The sequence below is a fragment of the Lissotriton vulgaris genome, chromosome 10 (genome assembly GCF_964263255.1).
Source record: "Lissotriton vulgaris chromosome 10, aLisVul1.2, whole genome shotgun sequence".
NCBI classification, from domain to species: Eukaryota; Metazoa; Chordata; class Amphibia; order Caudata; family Salamandridae; genus Lissotriton; species Lissotriton vulgaris.
In genome coordinates this window covers 735,029,813-735,050,254 of record NC_141698.1, presented here as the reverse complement: position 1 = coordinate 735,050,254, position 20,442 = coordinate 735,029,813, and the positions used below count along the sequence as shown (strand labels likewise).

Here is a 20,442-nt window from a genome sequence, read left to right as displayed (position 1 = left end):
AACCTGTGACCAGGAGTCCCGCAGGGGTCTTCACTCAGCCAAGTCCTGTTTAACATTAATATGAGACCACTCATTACCCTCATAAAGGAATACAAAATCAGGCTGGTCAAATATGAGGACGACACCCAACTGACCCTATCCCTTCCTAACAACCAGGTGGAAACAGTGGTGGCCTTTCAGAAAGGAATGTCATGAATTGTTAACTGAGGGAATGCAAATTTACTAAAGCTAAACGGAAATTAAACTGAATTATTGTGCTGCTCAGCAAGCAGAATCCCCATGACATCTCCCCCTAACTTTTGGCCTCATTCATCTGGAGAGAAGCCGCAGCCGTCAGACACAGTCTGCAACTTTGGGGTTGTGTTTGATGACAAGCTATCGCTGGAGAGCCAGGTCACAAAAGTAGCAGGCACGTGCTCTGCACTCCTTTGTGGTCTAAGGAAGGTGTTACCACTGCTGCTCACCCAAGACAAAGATCTGGTGGTGCATGGTGTCACACTCAGCAGATTAGACTACTGCAAAGTCCTGCTACTTGGAGCTCCTGAATACTTGGTGAAGAGATTATATAAAGTACGAGTGGCAGCGACAAAACTGGCGTTGAAAAGACCCCGTAGATCTTCAGGATTTAATGCCCTAAAGAAACCGCACTGGCTTCCTCGGAAGCAGAGGATTATCTTCAAATCCATATGCATTGTGTTCAAGACACGAGGGGGAAAAGACCCTGTGCCTTTACAACTTAGATTGAAAGGATACATGCTTGGGAAAAAATCTTGTTAAAAAAAAGAAACGTGAAATGTGAAGCTTCTAAAAATGCCCTGCATTATTCTGCCTGGGATTACTACCACTTTTAGTGGCAGATTCAGTTACAGGCTCGCCATTAGAAGTGATGATAAATAAATGAGACTATAAACTGTAACACAGATGGGAGTCACGGAGATAGCGAATTTGCTACTTCCCAAAAGGTTCTTTTGGTGAAATTCAATACAATTAGCTGCTGCTGGGAAAAGCGATGGGGAGTACTCGGGCAGCCAATCCCTCCGGCGTCACCATGTCCACAAAACATCTAGATTAACCCCTTCGATGCTCATGACGAGCTCAGCTCGTCATGAGGCACAGTGGAGCTGTGCTGATGACGAGCTGAGCTTGTCATGCACTATGGGCTCTACAACAATTCAGCACCAGAGGAAAATATCTCTAGCAGCCAAGGTGTTAAGGCATACTCATCATTATGCATGACATAATACACCGTCAAACTGTGCTCTCCAACGCTTTGATAAATATAAAGCAAAATCCAAAGCCCATAAAGCTCAGCCAATGCACCTCCACATCGAGCTCGACAGAGCTTTTCAAATTCATATCCATCCGAAGCTCAATGGGCTCCGTCAATGCCCTGTCCTTCCTGAGTCTCGCAAAGCTCTGCCTGTACGCCTCCATACAAAGTGCTCCTAAGCTATGCTAATGGACACCCATCCTAAGCCGTAACAAGCTCTGTCAATGCTCCTCCATACCAATACATACAGAGCTCTGCTAATGTGCATGCATGTTGACCCTCATTAAGGTCTTCCAATGCAACCTCATCTTGAGCTGTGCAGAGTTCTGCTAATGCACATTTCTGCTGACCCCCACCAAATTCTGCCAATGAACCTCCATACTGAGCCCTCTACAGTTCTACTAATGCATAGCCACCCTGAGAGCCACCAAGCGAGGGCAATGCACATCCCTTCGGAGCTGTTCAGAGCTTTACTAATGTACGTCCAACTTGAGGCCCACTGACCCTCGCCTGAGCTGCTTCAACCCACATATTTGTAGACGCACATTCCAAAACAGCTGTATCTGAGAGCCAAAGAGCCCAGTCAATATAACTCCATTCTGTGCCTCGGTAAAGACAACTGGTGGTGCACCTCAACCACCCCAAACCATAGGACAGTTTCTAATGCACCTGCAATTGTGCGAAATGCAGGACTATGCCAACGAACATCCTCCATAAGCCCTACACTGACATATCAATCCAAGCCCATCAGCTCCACCAAATCTCTTACAATCCACTGCCATCTTGAGTCCTTCTCAGTCTCTGCCTGCCCTTCCCCTTGCTTTTTCACTTTGCTACCATGCCATCTCAATCTCCATTTCTTCCCTTTATCTCGGATTTGTACCCACAAATATCAGCTCCAACCCCTACAAAGGTAAGCACATTCTGTGCCTGCCTATACCCCTCTTATTTTTCTTTACTGCCATGACTGCTCCACTCTGGTTTCTATTTCGATCTTACTTGGCCTGTTATGATTGCCCAGCTATACTTCCTTCGCTGACATGCCTGCTATATGCTTACTTTGCTCCCTGTTTCACTGCCTTTGGCCAAATCCCACCACGTGCATTTGATGCCCTGCCTGGTTCATCTCGGCCCGGCCCCACTGTCCCTCATAAGCTCTCCCTTCTGTTCGTTCAGACCCCTCGCTGTTACGGCCTGCTCACTGCTCCATTCCACACCTCTCACTGAAGTCTACTGAGTTTAGTCCCCCATCCTCTAACTCTTCCTGTATTTCACTGCCCACGCTCTCTCAGGTGGATTCCCTCATCTCCCATCTCCTGTACCTCACTGACCACTCCAACATAAATAACTTTCCTAGGCAACTCGGGATTTATTAAAAATCAAGTCCTATACATGAAAGAATGATAGCTACATAAGTTCAGTGTACCAGACAAAAACAATGAAGATTGCGTCATTTTATTCATATAAAAGTTAAAATTGTGACATAAATATACATAATAATAAATGTGCATGGCATGATGTACAAGCAGTGTATTGATTAACTAGCACAAACATAAAACAATTAATTAATTAAAGACAAAAATGAAAACAGTTCCAATGAAAAAATCACTAGTGGCTGAGATGTATAGTTTGTAAATTCTTCAAAACCTCACTGACCACTCTCATGATAAAGATTAAAATGTCCTTAAAAAAACGATGTATGGCCCAAGCCTTTAAAGGACAGACCAACTCTTTAACTCTCAACATACACACCACCACCTCACCGACAATCATTAAATCCTAACTGAAAGCCCTTCTCTTTTAAATAAATGTTAGTTAATTTCTTTGATTCCTACAATAACTAGCTGACTTTGTGTTTGCACTGATCCGTCACTTGAGGATTACATCCCTATCTAATATTATTTGACACCTTCCTAACCAATCCCCTGCTGACCTTCTGTGACAACTTTATACATTTGAATGAGCACAGGGTGAGGTAGGGTACAGTAGAGGAACTCCGAGTGGGGGTCCCTTGGAAGAAGAATCACTCATGTATTCATCCATCCATCCCCTCGTTCATCTATTTATTTATACTCAACACTCTCGTTTATCCACCTACCCCTCTCCTGTGCTCATCTTCATCCATTCATGAATCCTTAGTTCAATCCATCCAGCCATAGACGTCCATCATTTCATCCTTACATCGCTATGAAATAGCTCCCAAAAATCAGGGATTTAAGTGGGCAGGATCCTGTTGGTGCTCAGCACCAGCAATTCTAAAAAGCAGATGCCGATACGGGCCTCTATCGGGCTTTCCATTTTTGCCCTCACCTTCGGGATGAAAAAAAAATCTTACCTCTGCAGCAGTACCTCCCTTCACTGCTTTTAAAGTAACTTCAACGCAACTTGTTATAGTTCTTTTATAGTCTCATCATTTCATAACGAACGCATTTTCAATATTCTATGGTAAATATACTTTTTGTATAGTAATCTGGATTCAGTCACAGAAGCAGCAAAAGGCCAGTCAGGAGGCACACTATGCTAAACAAACATTGGCATAGCCAATAGGTCTCGCCTTTGGGACCTTAGAAGTGTTCAGTTATCTAGCACAATATCCTTGGTGCAACAACATCAACTGTTGCATAGCTAAACACTTATGAGGTCACAAAGGCGAGACCTATTGGCTATGCCAATGCTTGTTTGTTAGGAGATGTTTTCAGTAACTGAGGACAACTTATTGTGTGCTGCGGCCAGGTGGACTAGCAAAAGAATACCTTTCTTGGGCTACAACAAATCAAAAGCTGGGAGTAGGCCCCCTTTACCGAACAGACTCAGTGGCATAACAAAGCCCCCCCCGCAGCCCTCGCAATGTGGGGGGCCCAAGCTCCAGAGGGGGGCCTGAGCACAGTACCCTGGCCTGAGCACTCCTGAACTTTGCAGGGGGGCCCCCTCAAATGTCGTTACGCCACTGAACAGACTGCATCCTCTGAGGTAAGTTGTTCTCTTAAAGAAGAGTGTTTGAAGTTTGCATCGTAAGTGGAGAACTTAAAAAGGGATAAACTACAAAATAGTGCATAATAGATACTTTTAACAATGGGCCAGTAATTTCAGAGCATCTGAAACAAAGCCTATTTTTATGCAAGTCTTTAATTTGTGAACAAAAGAGCTATAAATCCAACAACATGCTATGGTGACAGCAAAGTTAAACAAATCAACATGCAAGGGTGTTCAATGAAGAGCCTTAACTAGTCCTAAAGACAAATATGATGCATTTTATAAACAAAAAGTCTATAAACAAGCAACTAAAAACGTCATCTGTCAGTAAAGTAAAGGCATCAAAGAACACACTGTTGGACTTGGCCACTTTTTCCAAAAATGTTCGCCTTTCACCCCCCTAATTTAGGATGTCTCCCCCATGGTAGGAAAACTGTATATGCCATGTGTGGTGTGAGATGCAGTCTCAAATCAATTGGGGGGAGGAAGGATCACTTGTCCTGCTAACCTGGATTTACAGCTAAGTGGGATGGCCCTTGGTAAAAACCCTCATACACGTGAGTTGATGTTGTCTGGTAGCGGTATATCTTGGTTCTCCGCTATAATTACTCTTGTGTCTGCATAATCACAGGGTTAGTAGGTATGCAGCCTCCACCCGGAGGAAGAAACCCAAGGTAAAAGCAGTAGTGTCCAGTAAAAAAGGTGATAGTGGTGACTCTAAAAATAACTCGGACAGCCAGTTCACTATATTTAGTTATCTGGATTCGAGTTAATGTTGAAAATATTTCAGATAGGCGTTGCGAGAATTATTAGGATTCTGACGCTATCAATTTTCGTGATTTAAAAGGTCGCCTTTTAAATCACGAAAATGGATAGCGTCAGAATCCTAATAATTCTCGCCACGCCTATCTGAAATATTTTTAGAGTCACCATGTGATTATGCAGACACGAGAGTAATTATAGCGGAGAACCAAGATATACCGCTACCAGACAACATCAACTCACGTGTATGAGGGTTTTTACCAAGGGCCATCCCACTCACCTGTAAATCCAGGTTAGCAGGACAAGTGATCCCTTCTCCTCCCTCGTTTTCTGCCCCAATGAAAAGGTTTACTAACATGTAAAATGTCCAGATTGTCCTTGCGAGTAAATCAATTTGAGTGTGTAAATTAACTTTTGTCAGTACCAAATGTGAATTTACACTCCAATCAAGGTACTTGCACAAACGACTTTGTGATTGAAGTTCTTGGTTTACGAACTATTTTGCTCGGCTTTGCATCCCCGACATTGTAACAGCGGTTTCTATATAAGAAATCAGCAGAAAGGAGAGCTCCCCCACCTCAGGCCAGAAAACATTGATTTCAGGTCGGTCAGGTCAACGTCAGCAACTGAAGTCAATCAGGACTATAGCTCCCAGAATGCATGTGGAAGTTAAACCAAGACTCAGCAGCACACCCACGTTTTCAGTGGCAACATTAAACCAAATGCTGTAACCTTATGTTATCTACCTCACTACATACTTGTCATTAAAATGGAGTCTATGTGCTATCCATTTCAGCCCTCACTTTTAAGAGCTCTGCGATGGTCGGCAAGTGTTTCTGGGAACTATGCAAATGTCTGAAAATAAATTAACTAAACTTACTATAGCCAGCTCCACCAATCGGTATTCTCAAACTGCTCAAAAATAATGAATTAAGAAGACTTCAAGATTAGGTACATTTCATTGCAACTAGGATAAAAAATTATTTGTCAGCTCATTGGACAGTATAAACATACAAGCAGGTTTATTCGGTGTAGTAGGTGATGGGGAAAAACTCAGACAGCGAGCAAGAACTTCAAATACTGGACAGCAGCGGTCTGAACTTCACACTCCTGGGCAGCGGCGGCGAATAGTTACAACACCTTGACCGAAGCGGTCGGTACTTCACACACCACCTGACTGCGGCGTCTGTACTTTGAACACGGGTGCAGAAGCAGCCTGTAGTGTACTCCACGCACCTGTTATCAGCGGGATGTACTTAAAACACCGGGACAGGAGCGGCCTGTACTGCACACACCTGTCTGCAGGCAAATATGCAACCTCTTGCCTCTTGTGGTAAGTGAGCAGCGTACATTTACTGTGACGTGGCCGGGGTTCTGAACGTATTCAGCCGTCACTGATTTACAGGTGAGGACGGTGATGGGTTCTTCTAGTTGGGGGAGGGTCTTATCTCCGAGTGGCCAACAATGTGTTTGTATTACTTTAAAGATGGCTGTCTGTATGTAGTGCTGGGTCTGACTTGGTGTGGGATCCAGCTTCACTACGGAATGGAGTTATTCTTGAACCGGACCGTAATACCCACCGGCCCCGGAAGTTCTCGTGATGCGGTGGAGTGGGTGGACACCTGGCACAGCAGGGGCTCTAGCATGCACATCTGGCATTTAAGGGACGATTACCTCCTTTTGTGAGTCGTAAACTGGCATGGAGCAGAGTAATAGGCAGCAGGAGGAGGCGCACGCGAGGCGCGCGCACCTCGCACGGTAGACATTGGCCGCGCCACGCGGCAGTGAAAGTGGCAGGCTGGCAGCAGGGGGAGGGGGGATGGGCGATTTCCTTTCGGGAGCGTGCGACCATATGGCGCTGCGCGCTCCCGAAAGGAAATCGCCAAGATGTGCACTTCTTTGCTGCAAAAGCTCTGCCGATGGCATTAGGTCCCCTCCTATGCAAAGCATGCGCGTTGCGTAGGACGAGACCTAAAAGCTGATTTTTAGCTCATGCGTTTTAAGCCATGCCCTTAACTGTATCGGCCACGCCTCTTTGAGAGACCTCCCGTTTTGTCATCCCACTTAGAGCCCGGCCCAAAATGATCCATCAATAAACCAACAAATGCTTCCAAAAAAAAGTCAGACCTATTGGATTTGTCAAGGAGTTGGATTTACATCACACTGCTACTGTAAAGATATACCATAAGGTAGTCATAGATTCCATTTCTCACCACTAAATCAATTCTTACAGTGATGTTCAGATGTACATGGATACTGTGAAACCCGTGGTTATGAAAGGTTCACTTTTCTAGAAGTCACTCCACTGAACAATAATAGTTACGGGTGACAAAAAGTAAAAAATGATAGCAGTGACAAAAAACAGAGCCTTCCAAGACTGCGTACCTGTGTCACTTCCGGTCCCAGTTGATAGCGCTGGCATGGTTCCACTTTGACAGTCTATCACAGGAATGCAAGAATGGCGCTCGGCAGCCAGAAGGCAGCAGCCCCTTCCAGCTCAGCTACCTGAAGCCAAGCCGCCGACAGAGATTTATGCAAACTCGAAGCTTCCTCCTAGAAAGAACAGACACAATTCTACAATAAAGAGGACTGTTGAACTTTAAAATACAGCAGCTTAAACATGTCAAAACTCTTTTTAAAACGTCATTTATTTCATGGCTTTAAATGCCTAGAAATCTGCCTTGACCAAATAAAAAGTGCAATTATCCTTCAGAAAAGGAACGTGAGCTAAGAAGATTTTGATTTAGATATGAGTAATTCGTTGAAGCAATCAATTATTTAGTGTTACAAGAATGTACAGAGAAGTGTAGCGTGATGAATAAAACAATGCGCCCGTTAAGCCGGTTTTCTCCCCCAATGAAGCGCTTGGCCTTTTCTGCCCCCCTGCCACTTCTGGCTTCAGACTGCCCGGGAGGGGCTCACGCTCACCTTGGAAGGTTGAGGGGTCTTGGCGGGAAACGCAGACACCGCGCAGGCCTCTGCCAGCCGCACATAATCAAGGCGACGGGCTCGGCCCTGAATTACAGGCCTCGTTAGAACACGCTTATATTTATATTAATCAGGTTATGACATCTCCAAACGTTTGGCTCCTGTAGACAGGATTACTCACCCACCCTGCCGCCTGCTCCTGGCCAAGGCTTGTCACAGTCTATAATCGTCATTCAGGGGCTGAACTCTGACCATGCCGTTCACACCAACACTCGGACGATGTAAACATTGTGGTTACGACTGTAGCCCTAGCATTTAAAACTCACTTGTCAGTATTTTTTAGTTATAACAGAATCGAAGATACTTTCAAGCAGAGCACACTCCCTTCGAATGACAGCCCCAAAAACTGTGCCTCCTTCTTGATACGGAGGGAAGGGCAATGCATCTTTTTGGGACAATATCATGCCTTTGCACCTTTGAAGGGAGCATTTTGCTCCATCAATTCCTACTAAGTTAGGCCCCAGAGAGTTAACCCCAAAGACTGGATGAGGCAAAGTTTCCCAACATTGTTGGCGATTTGAGGTCAGCTCACGCACTGCATCAGTACACAACTGATATACTTAAGAAGGTAGCTTCATATATCAGCAGGTTTCAAGCAAGCACAGTTGCACCTTTTTCCACAGTAATCTATAACACAGAATCCCTTTTCATTGGTCGGCTGAGAGGGTGTTAAAACTACGCCTTTCACCACTGTCATCATGTATAGTACATTGAGTGAGCCATGAGCCCGGAACCCGACGTGTGCCTTAACATGCCATTTACAATACTCTTATAAGGTGCGACAGAAGTATGGGGATTTGGGATTAGAGGGAAGGGTTCCCTGGAACGGCTTTATTTCCTCATGTGATCAGCCTGGGTGGGCAAGTTGGATATTAAGTCTTGCTGGGTTCAGCCAACCACAGACATTGTGGCTTCCTACATTCATGTTGCACTTGGCCTTCTTTGAAGGGTCATCCCCCAAACCTTTTGCCTTCACCCATCCTATTTTACTGAATTAATTTTTGTTGGCATTAGGACTCTGTGAACGTTACCACTGCTAAAGTGCTTGCTCTCTCTCCTTTAAACGTCGTAAAATTGGCTTACACCTGACTATCATATTCAGTTTACTTGTAAGTCCCTAGTAGGGGGCATCTCATTTAGCCACGAAGGATACATTAAATGCTGCTAGAGGGCTTGTAGAACTTATTGTGCCACCACATAAGTAGCCCCTTAAAGCATGCATCAGGCCTGCCATTGCAGCCTTATGGCAGATATAAACTGCCAATTTGGCTTGGCAAAATTATCCTCTTGCCAAGCCTTAAAAATCCATTTTATTTGACATAAGTCACGCCTAGGGTAGACCCTAAACAGCCCATACGTCAGGGTGCATTGTAATTAAAAAGTTGAACATGTACTTTCAAGTTTTTCATGTCCCAGTAGTGAAAAACGCACCAATTCATTTTCCTGTATTGTGAGGCCTCACTGCCATAGGATAACATTTAATTACCTTATTACATTTAATAAGTGTTAACGTTTGATTAGGAGTAGCTAGGAAAGTCATGTTTGGTATCAGAAGGATTGTAATTTAAAATCCCCTTAATGGTCAAGTTGTATTTTAAGTTACAATTTTGAAAATGCCACTTTTAGAATGTTAAAAAGGTCAAAGTGCCTACAAGGGATTCATTTAGGGGATACAGTTTTCTATAACTTTATCACATATATTATATACATATATATATATATATATATATATATATATCTATATATATATATATATATCTCTATATATATATATCTCTATATATAGAGACATCCGATTACACTTTTAAGAGTAACTAAAATTAATTTCAACAAAATTAGAAAACAATTACAACCGGCTGTATAAAAAAAAGAGAATTGAATATATATTTCAAAGAACATAGGAATAAGGATACAGAAACAACAGCAAACGATTTAAACAAACATACAACAAAAGCATATAAATTAGACATAAAAAAATACCTTGATTGTCAGTGTATATCAGCCCATCTTCATTAAACAGTATAATGACTCTCCTCAACATAGGATTCAGAACACAAGCTATGTTGATTAACAATGACTAAAGTAGAATGGGATAGACACTGACGTTTCAGTCTCCGTTGCGTCAAGTAAATGAGACCATCTTCAATGAGACCATCTTCAGGACAAACGTTGATATTGCGTAATTTCCTGACCCCTTGGTTAAAGGATCAAGAGGAGACTCATATTTTCAAGATACATTTCTTCGAATAGCAGATATGGCCAATTGTAATAAATCAATTGGCCTCTTTTGAAGAAAAGGAAATTAAATCATCCTTTTTTACTTTTAAGGTGCCATGGTGTGTCTCGCAAACATTCAGGAAGTTAGCATTTGCCTGCCCTCTGCCACTTGGTACGTGCAGCCTGTTCTTGGGTCACATGAGTGGGTGTAGATGGTCTTTGTATATTCCTCCCTGATAGCCACACAATAGAGGGACTAGCTGTGCCTGAATGGGCCATCACTGGCAGGATGGGGGATGGAGCTGGACACATTCCACTTATAGATCAATAGGCAGGGCTCTGCTCACACACAAATAACTTAACACTATCCCACTGCCCCTGTAGTCAGGCTGAAGCCAGGATAATGAGGCCTGAAATTCCAAGCACTTTAAAAAAAGGAATTTCTAGAAAATTCCACTACTTCGAAGGAGGCACCAGGTATAAAAATAGAACCCTCAGACCCACTTTTCAGCTCACTACTGAACCTACGGAAGGACTCCGATGACTGCCTCTGTGTACTTCAGAGGGACTACTTTGCTAAACCAATAAAGATAGCTCTGCCTCCTGAAGACAGCTCTGTGCCCCAGAAGTCTGCTCTCTACCCAAGACTTCCAGAAGTGACTCAAGGGCTAATTTGGCTGGCCTCCTGATTAGAGCCTCAAGGACAGAAAAGGCTCCAACGATCTTGAAGCCACACCTGGACCCTGCCTGAGTGAGTCCTGACAGTCTAAGTGGTGCCCATTCAGTCCTGGACCTTTGGAAGTGGTGTTAAAGGTGCCATGATAGCACTAAACCGTAGAACATTTCTGCCCAAAAAGTGCTCTGGGAACCAAGAGGAGATTGGGAACTACCTGCTTGTCGATCTGCCCAAGGTGCATCGTCAGTTGGCCTGACTTTGCAGCAGATCCTACTGTATTCTTGTCCTACCTTGTGAAGCCCTTGTCAGCTGTAGCCTACAGATACTTCCCGCTGGAGATTTTCGACTTCCAAAAAAGAGACTAAGTGCGAACAAAGGATACTTGACACAACTTTGTCCAGCAGCTCCCAGACGACAGATGTATGATGGAAGCACGCAAGCCAATACCATGCATGCCATTACATCAAGTCGATTACCACACATTTGCCTTTACAGAGAAAATTTAAGTATTTAGCAGGCAAGTTTAAAGCCTATATTATGTATATATAATTTTTTCTGTAAAAACCAAAGGTTTAAAGGACGTTACAGTTAGGATCAGATTTCACTCGTACAAACCCATAGAAATTCAGCAGTTATAGTTACCTGAGCTAACTATAACTTATGCCCCTGCAATGCATCGATTATGATATCACATATTACATCGCGGAGGACATGATCAATGACATCACTGATGACATCATCCAGTGAGTGTAAGCATTTTCTAAGAGTTTATGATTGTTAAACATACATACTAAGCTACTACAAAAACGTATTTAGAATACTTGGTGTACTACTAATGAGTGATACTATTTTTAGCATATATTATGTGAGTGGCTGTATGCATCCATGTGGGAGTGGGTATCTGGGTATGTGAGTGGGTGTCTGGGTGTGTGAGTGGGTATCTGGGTGTGTGAGTCGGTATCTGGGTGTGTGAGTGGGTGTGTGAGTAGCTGTATGGGTGTATAAGTGGATGTGTGAGTAGCTGTGTTTGAGTGGCAGTATGGGTGGGTATGTGAGTGACTGTATGGGGGAGTGAGTGGGTAAGTGGGTGTCTGACTTGCTGTATGAGTGAGTGACTGGGTGTGTGAGTGGCTGTATGGGTGAGTGAGTTGCTCTGAGTGGGTGTTTGGATAAGTGAGCTGGAATGTGAATAGTTGTTTTGGAGAATAAGTGTTGCTGTGAATGGCTGTATGGGTGAGTGAGCGGATGTGTGATTGCTTGGAAGGAATTATGTGAATGGGTATGTGAGTGGTTATGTGAATGAGTGGCTGTGTTAAGAAGCTGTATGGGTGGGTGTGCATAGCAGCTGTATGGACAAGTGTGTGGCTGTGGGACTGACTATATGGCTGAGTGACTAGTTGTATGAGTAGCTATATGGATGATGAGTGGTTGTGAGAGTACTTGTAAGGGTCTGTGAATGGGTATGTGAGTGGTTGTGTGGATGGGTGGGTGGGTGTATGAGAGCTAGCATGGGGCGTGAGTGGTTCTGTGAATTATGTCATCAGTGATGTCATTTGAGATATCATCAGTAATGTCATTTGAGATATCATCAGTAATGTAATTTGAGAGGTCATCAGTAATGTAATTTGAGAGGTCATCAGTGATATCATTGACCATGTCAAGAGTGATGTAATATGTAGGGTCATAAGTAGTGAACTGATAAGACGAAAGTTATAGTTAGCTCAGGTAACTAGAACTGCTGAATTTCTATGGTTTTGTACTAGTGAAATCTGAGGCTAACTAGAACATTCCTGTACCTTTATTTTTTTCAGTGAATTTCAGAATTGTCTTTTAATGTTATTTACTAATTGTAACCTGCAACCTATGAGAATGAGTGTTTGAGTGAGTGCATGAGTATCTGAGTGGATGTGAGAGTGTACAAGTGTGTTTGCGAGTGCCTTCATTAGTGTGTCAGTCCATCTGCGAGTGAGTTCCTGAATAGGTCTGTGAGTCAGTGCATGAGTCTCCCCGTAGGTCTGTCAGTAGGTGAGAGAGTATGAGTGAATCTGTAAGTGGGTGCATGAGTGTCTGAATGGGTCTGTGAGTGGCTGTGAGAGTGCCTTAGTTGTTCTGTGAGTGGGTGCATGAGTGCCTTCTGCTCATTTTCTGCTCACTTCTAACCTTAATTTTGCCTCTTTCTGCCCACTTTTTACCTTTATTTTGTCTTTTTCTGTTTGTTTCTGACCTCTATTATTCCTTTCTGCTCATTCTGACGTTCATGTTGCCCGTTTCTGCTCATTCTGCTTATTCTGACATAGAGTCTGCCCCTTTCTGACCTATATTCTGCCTCCTTCTGCTTGATTCTTACCTTCATGTAGCCTCTTTCTACTATTTTTTCCCCCAGGACCGCTGGGGTAGCATCAAGGCCCCTGCAGTCCCTGCCACTGTCACTCCTCCTGTGGGAGCCAGCATTGCTCACAGATAGGGAGCTGCTAAACGTGTAGCTCCTTGTCTGTGAGAGTAATCATTTAGTCTGTGTCTGAGCCCTCTTGAAAGAGGGCCAAAACCTCCAATCGCTGCAAGAGAGAGTTTTTTGTCAGCTCACGTTGTCTGGAAGAGGAGTGTTTGCTCAGTCTTGGCGGTAGATGTCAAAGCTCCTGCTAAGTCACAGAATAACAGAATCTGGCCAGGGAGGGCAGCGGATCCTATGGCCATTATTGGCTCCAGAAGGACCACTCCTTTGATCTGCATGGGTTGGTCCTGCGGAGGTGGTAGTCCCCGGGACCGTATATGGCCAGGGGGGCGTGGGGGGGGGGGGGGGGCACAGTTCCTCTCCCTGTTTTAATTTTTCATTTGGCCCTGGGGAGGTGGTGGACCCTGGGTCCACATGGATCTCATCCATATTCTTTATTTTAGCTCAGGAGAGGTGGTGGCCTCCAGGAATTTTAAAAGCCCTAGGGAGGGGGTCCATGCAGCCCACCTCCTTTTTTAAAAAGCCCCCGGAGGTGGTGGTCCCCGGGGGGTCAGCGCAGCCCTCCCATGTGTGTATGTATACCCTAGGAGGTAGCGGTGATCCCCGGGACATATAAATGCCCTTGGGTTGGCCACATGCACCCCCCTCCAATATATTTGGTAAACTCTTCATGCTCCCGGAACCCTGTCCACCCGGGGCTTTACTATAAACAAGCATGGGTGACCACACTTTTTTCTCAATTTTGCAGCAAATTTGCGAATCCACTGGCGATTTAGTGGCAAAATTAAAAACTTCTTTTAAACACCAGCGGGGACCCCACCACCACATCTAGGGGGTCAAGGTATTCCTACCCTGTCCTCTTTTCTATATTTTTTATGTTTTTTGTGGGACTCAGCTGAAGCAGAGTCTCAAGATGCAGCCAACATTTCCTGGTGCAAGTGTTGGCAGCCAATCAGATTACAACACACCCCTAGAAATACAAATTTGGATTTTGGTTGATATCTCAAACTACTGAACAGATTTACATAAAATAACCAAAAGGCACTACTCTGGACCATGATCTACCTTTCTGCCATATTTGGTGTAATTCCATCCAACGGTTCGGGCTGCACTCGTATCTAAAGTCCCTACAGGAATTAAAATGGGGAAAACGTGTTTTGGGACCCCACTTTTTTCTCGGCCCCCGCTTGTTTGATCACCTCAAAACTTTCAAGACAGGAGCTGCAGTGACTACCAAATTAGTCTGAAAATGTCATGAAGATTCATGAAAAGGCGCCAAAATCATTAGCAAAACAAAAAACGCTTTTTCTATAGAAACTAGGTTCTAACTATAACTACCTACTGGCAGCTGCCAGTAGGTAATAGATAATCGCATGCATATATGTGTATGTGTACAGATCTATATATTACCTTATCAACCTCAACCACCCTTAAACCATAAATATACCCTTACCAAGCAAATACCCTTACCCACGCTAAACGCTAAAAACACACGTGTCACATAAATACCATACCCACCCTCAACCCTTCAAATACCCTAGCCACCCTAATACAATTACCACCCCAAACCCTAAAAATACCCTTGCCACCCAAATATTCTCACCCACCCTAAACATACCCTTGTCACCCAAATATCCTTACTCACCATAACCCCTAAAAATACCTTTGCGACCCAAATACCCTAACCCACCCTTAAATACTAAAATTACCCTTGCCACCTAAATACCCTCACCCAGCCTTAAACCCTAAAAGTGGCCTTACCCATAAAAATATTAACACACACACACACTTTCTTGCAAAATACTTACATTTTCGTTGTAAAGGCATGCTTGGTACATATACATGCGTGGTAAAAATTTGTGTGGTACAGGCATATGCGTGTTAAAGGTATTGTGTGATAATGACCGTGTTGTAATGATGGATCCCCCTTATGTCGCCTCCTTCTCGGATACTGCCAGCAGCCTTGCCACGCCGAACTTTACCTTCTCAGATATTTTTCTCTAGATTATCTTCTTAGTCTGCAACAGACCCATGCTCCATCGAGGTTAACTTTCGACTTTTCCCCGTGGATCGCTCAACTTGATGGCGCTAGTTTTTCTCCTTAAACTTTAACTCCGGTTGTACTGAAGGGATTTTTGTCGTTTTGGTGTCAAATTTATTAAAATGTACTCTATTTTTCTAAAATTGTATGAGGTTTTTCTTGTGTTTCACTTTATTACTGTTTGACTTTTGCCTAAATACTTTACACATTGCCTCAAAGTTAACCCAGACTGCTTTTGTGCCAAGCTGCAAGACAGTTCAGGACAGATTAATTTAGTAACTTCTAGTGGTTCACTGTGACAGGGATTGTGGCAGTTGCTTGAGAAGGGTTTTACCTCTTTCAATCAACACCCCAATTTCTCATAGGTCACAAAGGGACTTAAGCAGGTGTGGAAGTAAAAGAGAAGGACATGCTGTAACATGTTATTGACCAAAGGATTGCAAAGGATTGTAAAAAAAAAAAAAAAAAGCTTGACTTTCAGGAGAATACAGGATTCATTCGGCCCCAACATATTCTCAAATCTAGTTGTAATGGCCTAATCGAGGCTGACAATGCACAGGTTTATGATGTGAAATGCATGTATAATACTATTGGGTGGTAATGTAATTTGGAGGATGCTTTCTTAGTTTTTGGTGCTTAGGTGCAGACCTAGCTAGCACCAATAGATCACTTTGTAGAAAACATTTATTGTAGCAGAAGGATCTTTAATATGGTGTCATGTATATAAGAGTATGTTGTACTGGTTTCAGGGAGAACGGATCACTGATGTGGGATTTGAGGTAGGGGTATCATGTAAATGGCATAGTTTACTACACAGTTTTCTTTTACACATTTAGATTACACATATTTAGCAATCTAAGACACAGAGAAGTAATCCAAGTTCTATGAATTACATTTTGGGCTAATACTGTATTTGGAATGAAAACAATTTGGCAAAACTCCTACATTTTTCAATAGGATATTCACTGCCAGGATGTGCTTCAAAAAGGGAGCAAAGTTGCCTTTCAGACACTTTAACAATAGTCGGATGATACACTAGAAGAAAATAATGTTGATACATAACGTGGCAGTATTTGAGTCTTTCTAGAAAATAACTTGCTTCCAGAAGATAAAAGAAGAATGTTTTGAAGACCAGAAAGTGCACTGAAGCTCCAAGTGGTTAATGTGGACTGGTGAACATAGTGCACAAGCTGGAAAGCACACTTGGGCATGGTAAGTCTGCTGCGATTCCAATCTGAGAGGATATAGTGTATAAAAGAGACAATTTCCAGGAAGAAGACCATACTCTAGTCCATAAAGGAAGTCCTATTTTTAGGCGAGCCATTAGCAAAATATGTTCTGCAATCCTGCTGTTTGACCAATCTGATAAAAAAATATGATTAATCTCATAATTGCAACCTGAAAGAAGATACACGCATAAATACCGCAGATCCTTAGGAATCACAAGGACGGTTAGTGCCCTTGGATTGAAAAAAAGACAGCTGGGTTGGAGCTTGTATTTTACAAAAAGGAAATTCTCTGTGAGGCGTCAAATACCACTTGTAAGCCTTACATCTCAAACTGACTGTCTGGACAATCGATACTGGACTTGCAGTTGAACATATTCCATTCTAAACGGAGGCCAGGACTGGCCCAGTGGACAATCAATAGGCGAGATATGAAGAGATATAGAGATCTGGACTCAGAAAAGGATCCACTACAATGGCCAACATTTGGGGGAAACTCAGGGGCTGCTCAAATGATAATTGAGACTGGACATTACTGCTCTCGTTGACGTCCCCAACAAACCAGAGAAACATCAACAGCTCCCCCAGAGTGGAAATAAATATGGATCCTGCAAATCCACAGATCACTACCAGAATTCAAAAGAATGCGGTCAGAGGTTTCCTTGGTCAAAATGGGCTGCAATTTGCCACCAATGAAATCAAGCTTACATTTTATACAGCTCCCATTGTTGCATGAAAAGTGTGGGTTGGGGCTTGTGATGAATAGCATTACCTTTTGGAGCAGTGAATGTGGACATAAATCTTTTGCACCTTAGCTGCCTCGTTGTGACAGACTGTAGATGCAAGATCTCTTCAAAGTGGGGGGTGAAATCACAGGGAGGGCCTTGGAAATACTCACGTTCTGCCCTCATATCACTTGCAAGTGATAGCAATGTCAACACACTGTTGGCAGATTACTCCACATCTTTTAGTCCCTTTGTTCTACAGAACCTTAGACAGTTCCAGATATAACCAACTGTTATGATGTAGTGCTTAAATGCACGTTTCTGCTATTAATAAACACTATAAATAAAAGACATTACCAATAGCCACAAATAGTTTTTAAGGCAAAAGTAAAGAAATAATCAAATGTGCTCAGCAAGTAAATGTAAAGCTGTTGAACACAGACCTTAAAAGGTACCCAAGGCAGAATGTGTCAGTGCGGATACGGCAGGAGGCGGAATGGAGGAAGTAAAAGTGGTGGAGCACTGAGTCTTTGGCATAAACACAGACAGTGCACAGAAACTTATGAAAAGGGGATTGGGTGGCTAGCTTGCAAGACCTTGGCCAACACACCAAGACTCCCAGGGGACTAATATTTAAAACACTTGTCTGTGGTGTGATAAACCACAGTTCAGTAACACCCAAGTGAAAAACAATCCTGTGAAAACCCATACGAAACAAATTAGAAGGTACTGCAATTGTTGTAGAAATAGGAGTTTGATTTCTAGAGCTTTTTACGGCTAAGTTGAAGCAAACAAAGTTATGATTCATGCGCAAAAGAAGCTGTTGCCCTGTCTTTGTCCCATTTCTCTTTAACTTCTGAGTAAGTACAACCAGGGGGCGGCTGGTAGCCTTAGAAAGTGGCAGGGCGAGTGAAATGCCTCACTGCTTACCAAAAATACTTAAACAGCCTCTCCCTTCAAAAACCAAAAACAAACCAAGCCCTCACTTCAAAAGCCCAAAATAAAACATAACCACTAACGTAAATCACTACACCTATATGCATTACACAATTCTAATAAAAATAAAATGGCACCTACCCATGGGCTGCACGTCCTCCTCGATGTTCCTCTGCAGTCTGATGCACAAAGAGATCCCCTAACCAATCTAGACACTGCTTTCACGCTGCTAATCAGCATAAGAGAAGTTCCAGGATTGGATGGAGGGGGTTGGCTGAAAGCTCATTTAGGCCTTGGAGGCCTGTGCTTGTTTTCCACTCAGCTGTCTAAGACAGCTGGGTTGGAGGGCTGCTAAGTGCGAATGTCAGGCTGGCCATCAAAAGAATGCCCGCCAAATGGACATGGGCACTTTGAAGCATCCAGTCAAGCCACTGCTCCAGTCATCTCTGCTGTTCATAGGCAGCAGAGTACATGCCCCACATTTCTCCTGAATCGAGGGCAGGCTGGCATTCCAGGGTGTCTTGGTGTAAAATAAACCGACAATAAAAGCATTTGATTGCCATTTTATTTTTCACATTTAATGCGGCTCACAGAGGGCGGAGGAGGGCGGTGGCGACGCTCCCATGTCCTCATGATGAAACCGCCGTTTAATACAACCACTTAACAAAACCCCTTAAAACGAACAAATAACTGGTCATATAGCTAGATTCCTAGGAGTTGTTTGCGACGGGGAAAGGACACGTGCTGCCCACTTCGGATGTCCACTCAACTCCCCATCTAGGTACAGATCTTACCTTCGTTTGTGAACAGAAATAACATGTCAATTAAAACCAGGTGCGAGATAAAACAAACAAATGAACACCATGCAGTTAATTCATACGACACTTGCAATAGAAAGCAGTCAGGTGGGAGCAAAAAGTGTCTGAATAGGAATTCACAAATGGAGTCCGATTACTACAACAGGAAAAGAGGATAGCCAAGTTGGTGTTGGAGAAAGCTGTTGTACCCCAGAGTATTCTTTAGCTCCATGCTTGATAATGCTATGTGTGTCTCCATAGTGCCCACACCGTCATTCGCTCCCGCCCACTTACATCACATTTCCAACCCAAATGATACTCTGTACACGTAGTATGGGAAAGAACTGCTGCAGGTTTATTTTCATACAACAAACGTATGACGTTTAGGTGGGTCATCTTACGGGCGATCCAAAGCAGGCAGCCCCTCGCTGTCCCGCATGCCTAAAGAGCCGTCTTGCACGGTGAGTCGATGCTCGGACGGTGCAGCACATTGCCATCTTCGTTATACTCCCGCCGCCCTGTCAGGGCGGAGCGGTGTAGCACACCCCCGGTCGGTCAAGGCCCCCCGACCGCCCGTAGGACTAACGGGACGCAGTCGCGGTTTCCCGGAACCTCCTGCGGCTCCTGGTCCTTGGCTCAGGCACCCTTACTGTGCCAGGCAGAGGTACCCTTACTGTACCATTCTGCCGCAGAGGTACCCTTACTGTACCAGTCTGCCTCCAGATCGCCCCCCTGTACTCCGCCACAGCTATGGAGGAGGCCCCCGTCGATAACAGAGCCCCCCACCTACTTAGCTACTTACATCCTGCCGCTGTTAGTGCCTCTTGTACGTCCAGGAGGAACATATCCATTCCCAATCTAGACAAGTGTATCCCGTCTTTATCGTAGTACCCTTCGGTTTTCTCCCGTATGAGTGCATGCCTAATGAACCCCAGGCCTCTCCTTTCCATAAACTTCTGCATGGATCTGCTGACCCTCCTGCGGGAATGTTCTACCGCTACTGGTGATCTAGCTCCCCTCCATTCTCTGAGAGGGACAATCTCTGACCACAAAAGCTCACCCGCTCCCAACCTGTTGCTCACTGCTACCAAGTCCTTCTGCATGACCTGAATCAGAGCCCTCCTCCCCATCGTGACTAAGTTGGTCCCCCCCAGGTGGATGATGAGGACATTGGGTGGGCCCCCCCTTAAAGCAAGGTGTTGGTCTAGCTTGAACCTCAAGTTGCCCCATTTAATTCCTGGAAGGCCCAACCATACGATCTGCGTCCGTGCGAAAACCCGGGTCCAATTCTTGAGTGCCGCCCATTGTTCTAACCTGGCAACATGAGAATGTCCCATCACCCACACGTAACAGTCCGCTGTAAAGAAGACACAATACCG

The 20,442-nt window shown here is 44.0% G+C and overlaps 1 protein-coding gene across 2 annotated transcripts in view; it reads right to left on the bottom strand.

Moving 5' to 3' along the window:
* The window catches only part of MPP7 (MAGUK p55 scaffold protein 7), a 985,108-nt gene that overhangs the window by 726,350 nt on the left and 238,316 nt on the right, over window positions 1-20,442 (bottom strand). For both annotated transcript variants that reach the window (XM_086941601.1, XM_086941600.1), the window contains exon 3: window positions 7,391-7,558. In XM_086941601.1, coding sequence (XP_086797727.1) covers window positions 7,391-7,427 — 37 coding nt within the window. In that variant the 5' untranslated portion in view covers window positions 7,428-7,558. The remainder of the gene's footprint in view (window positions 1-7,390; window positions 7,559-20,442) is intronic.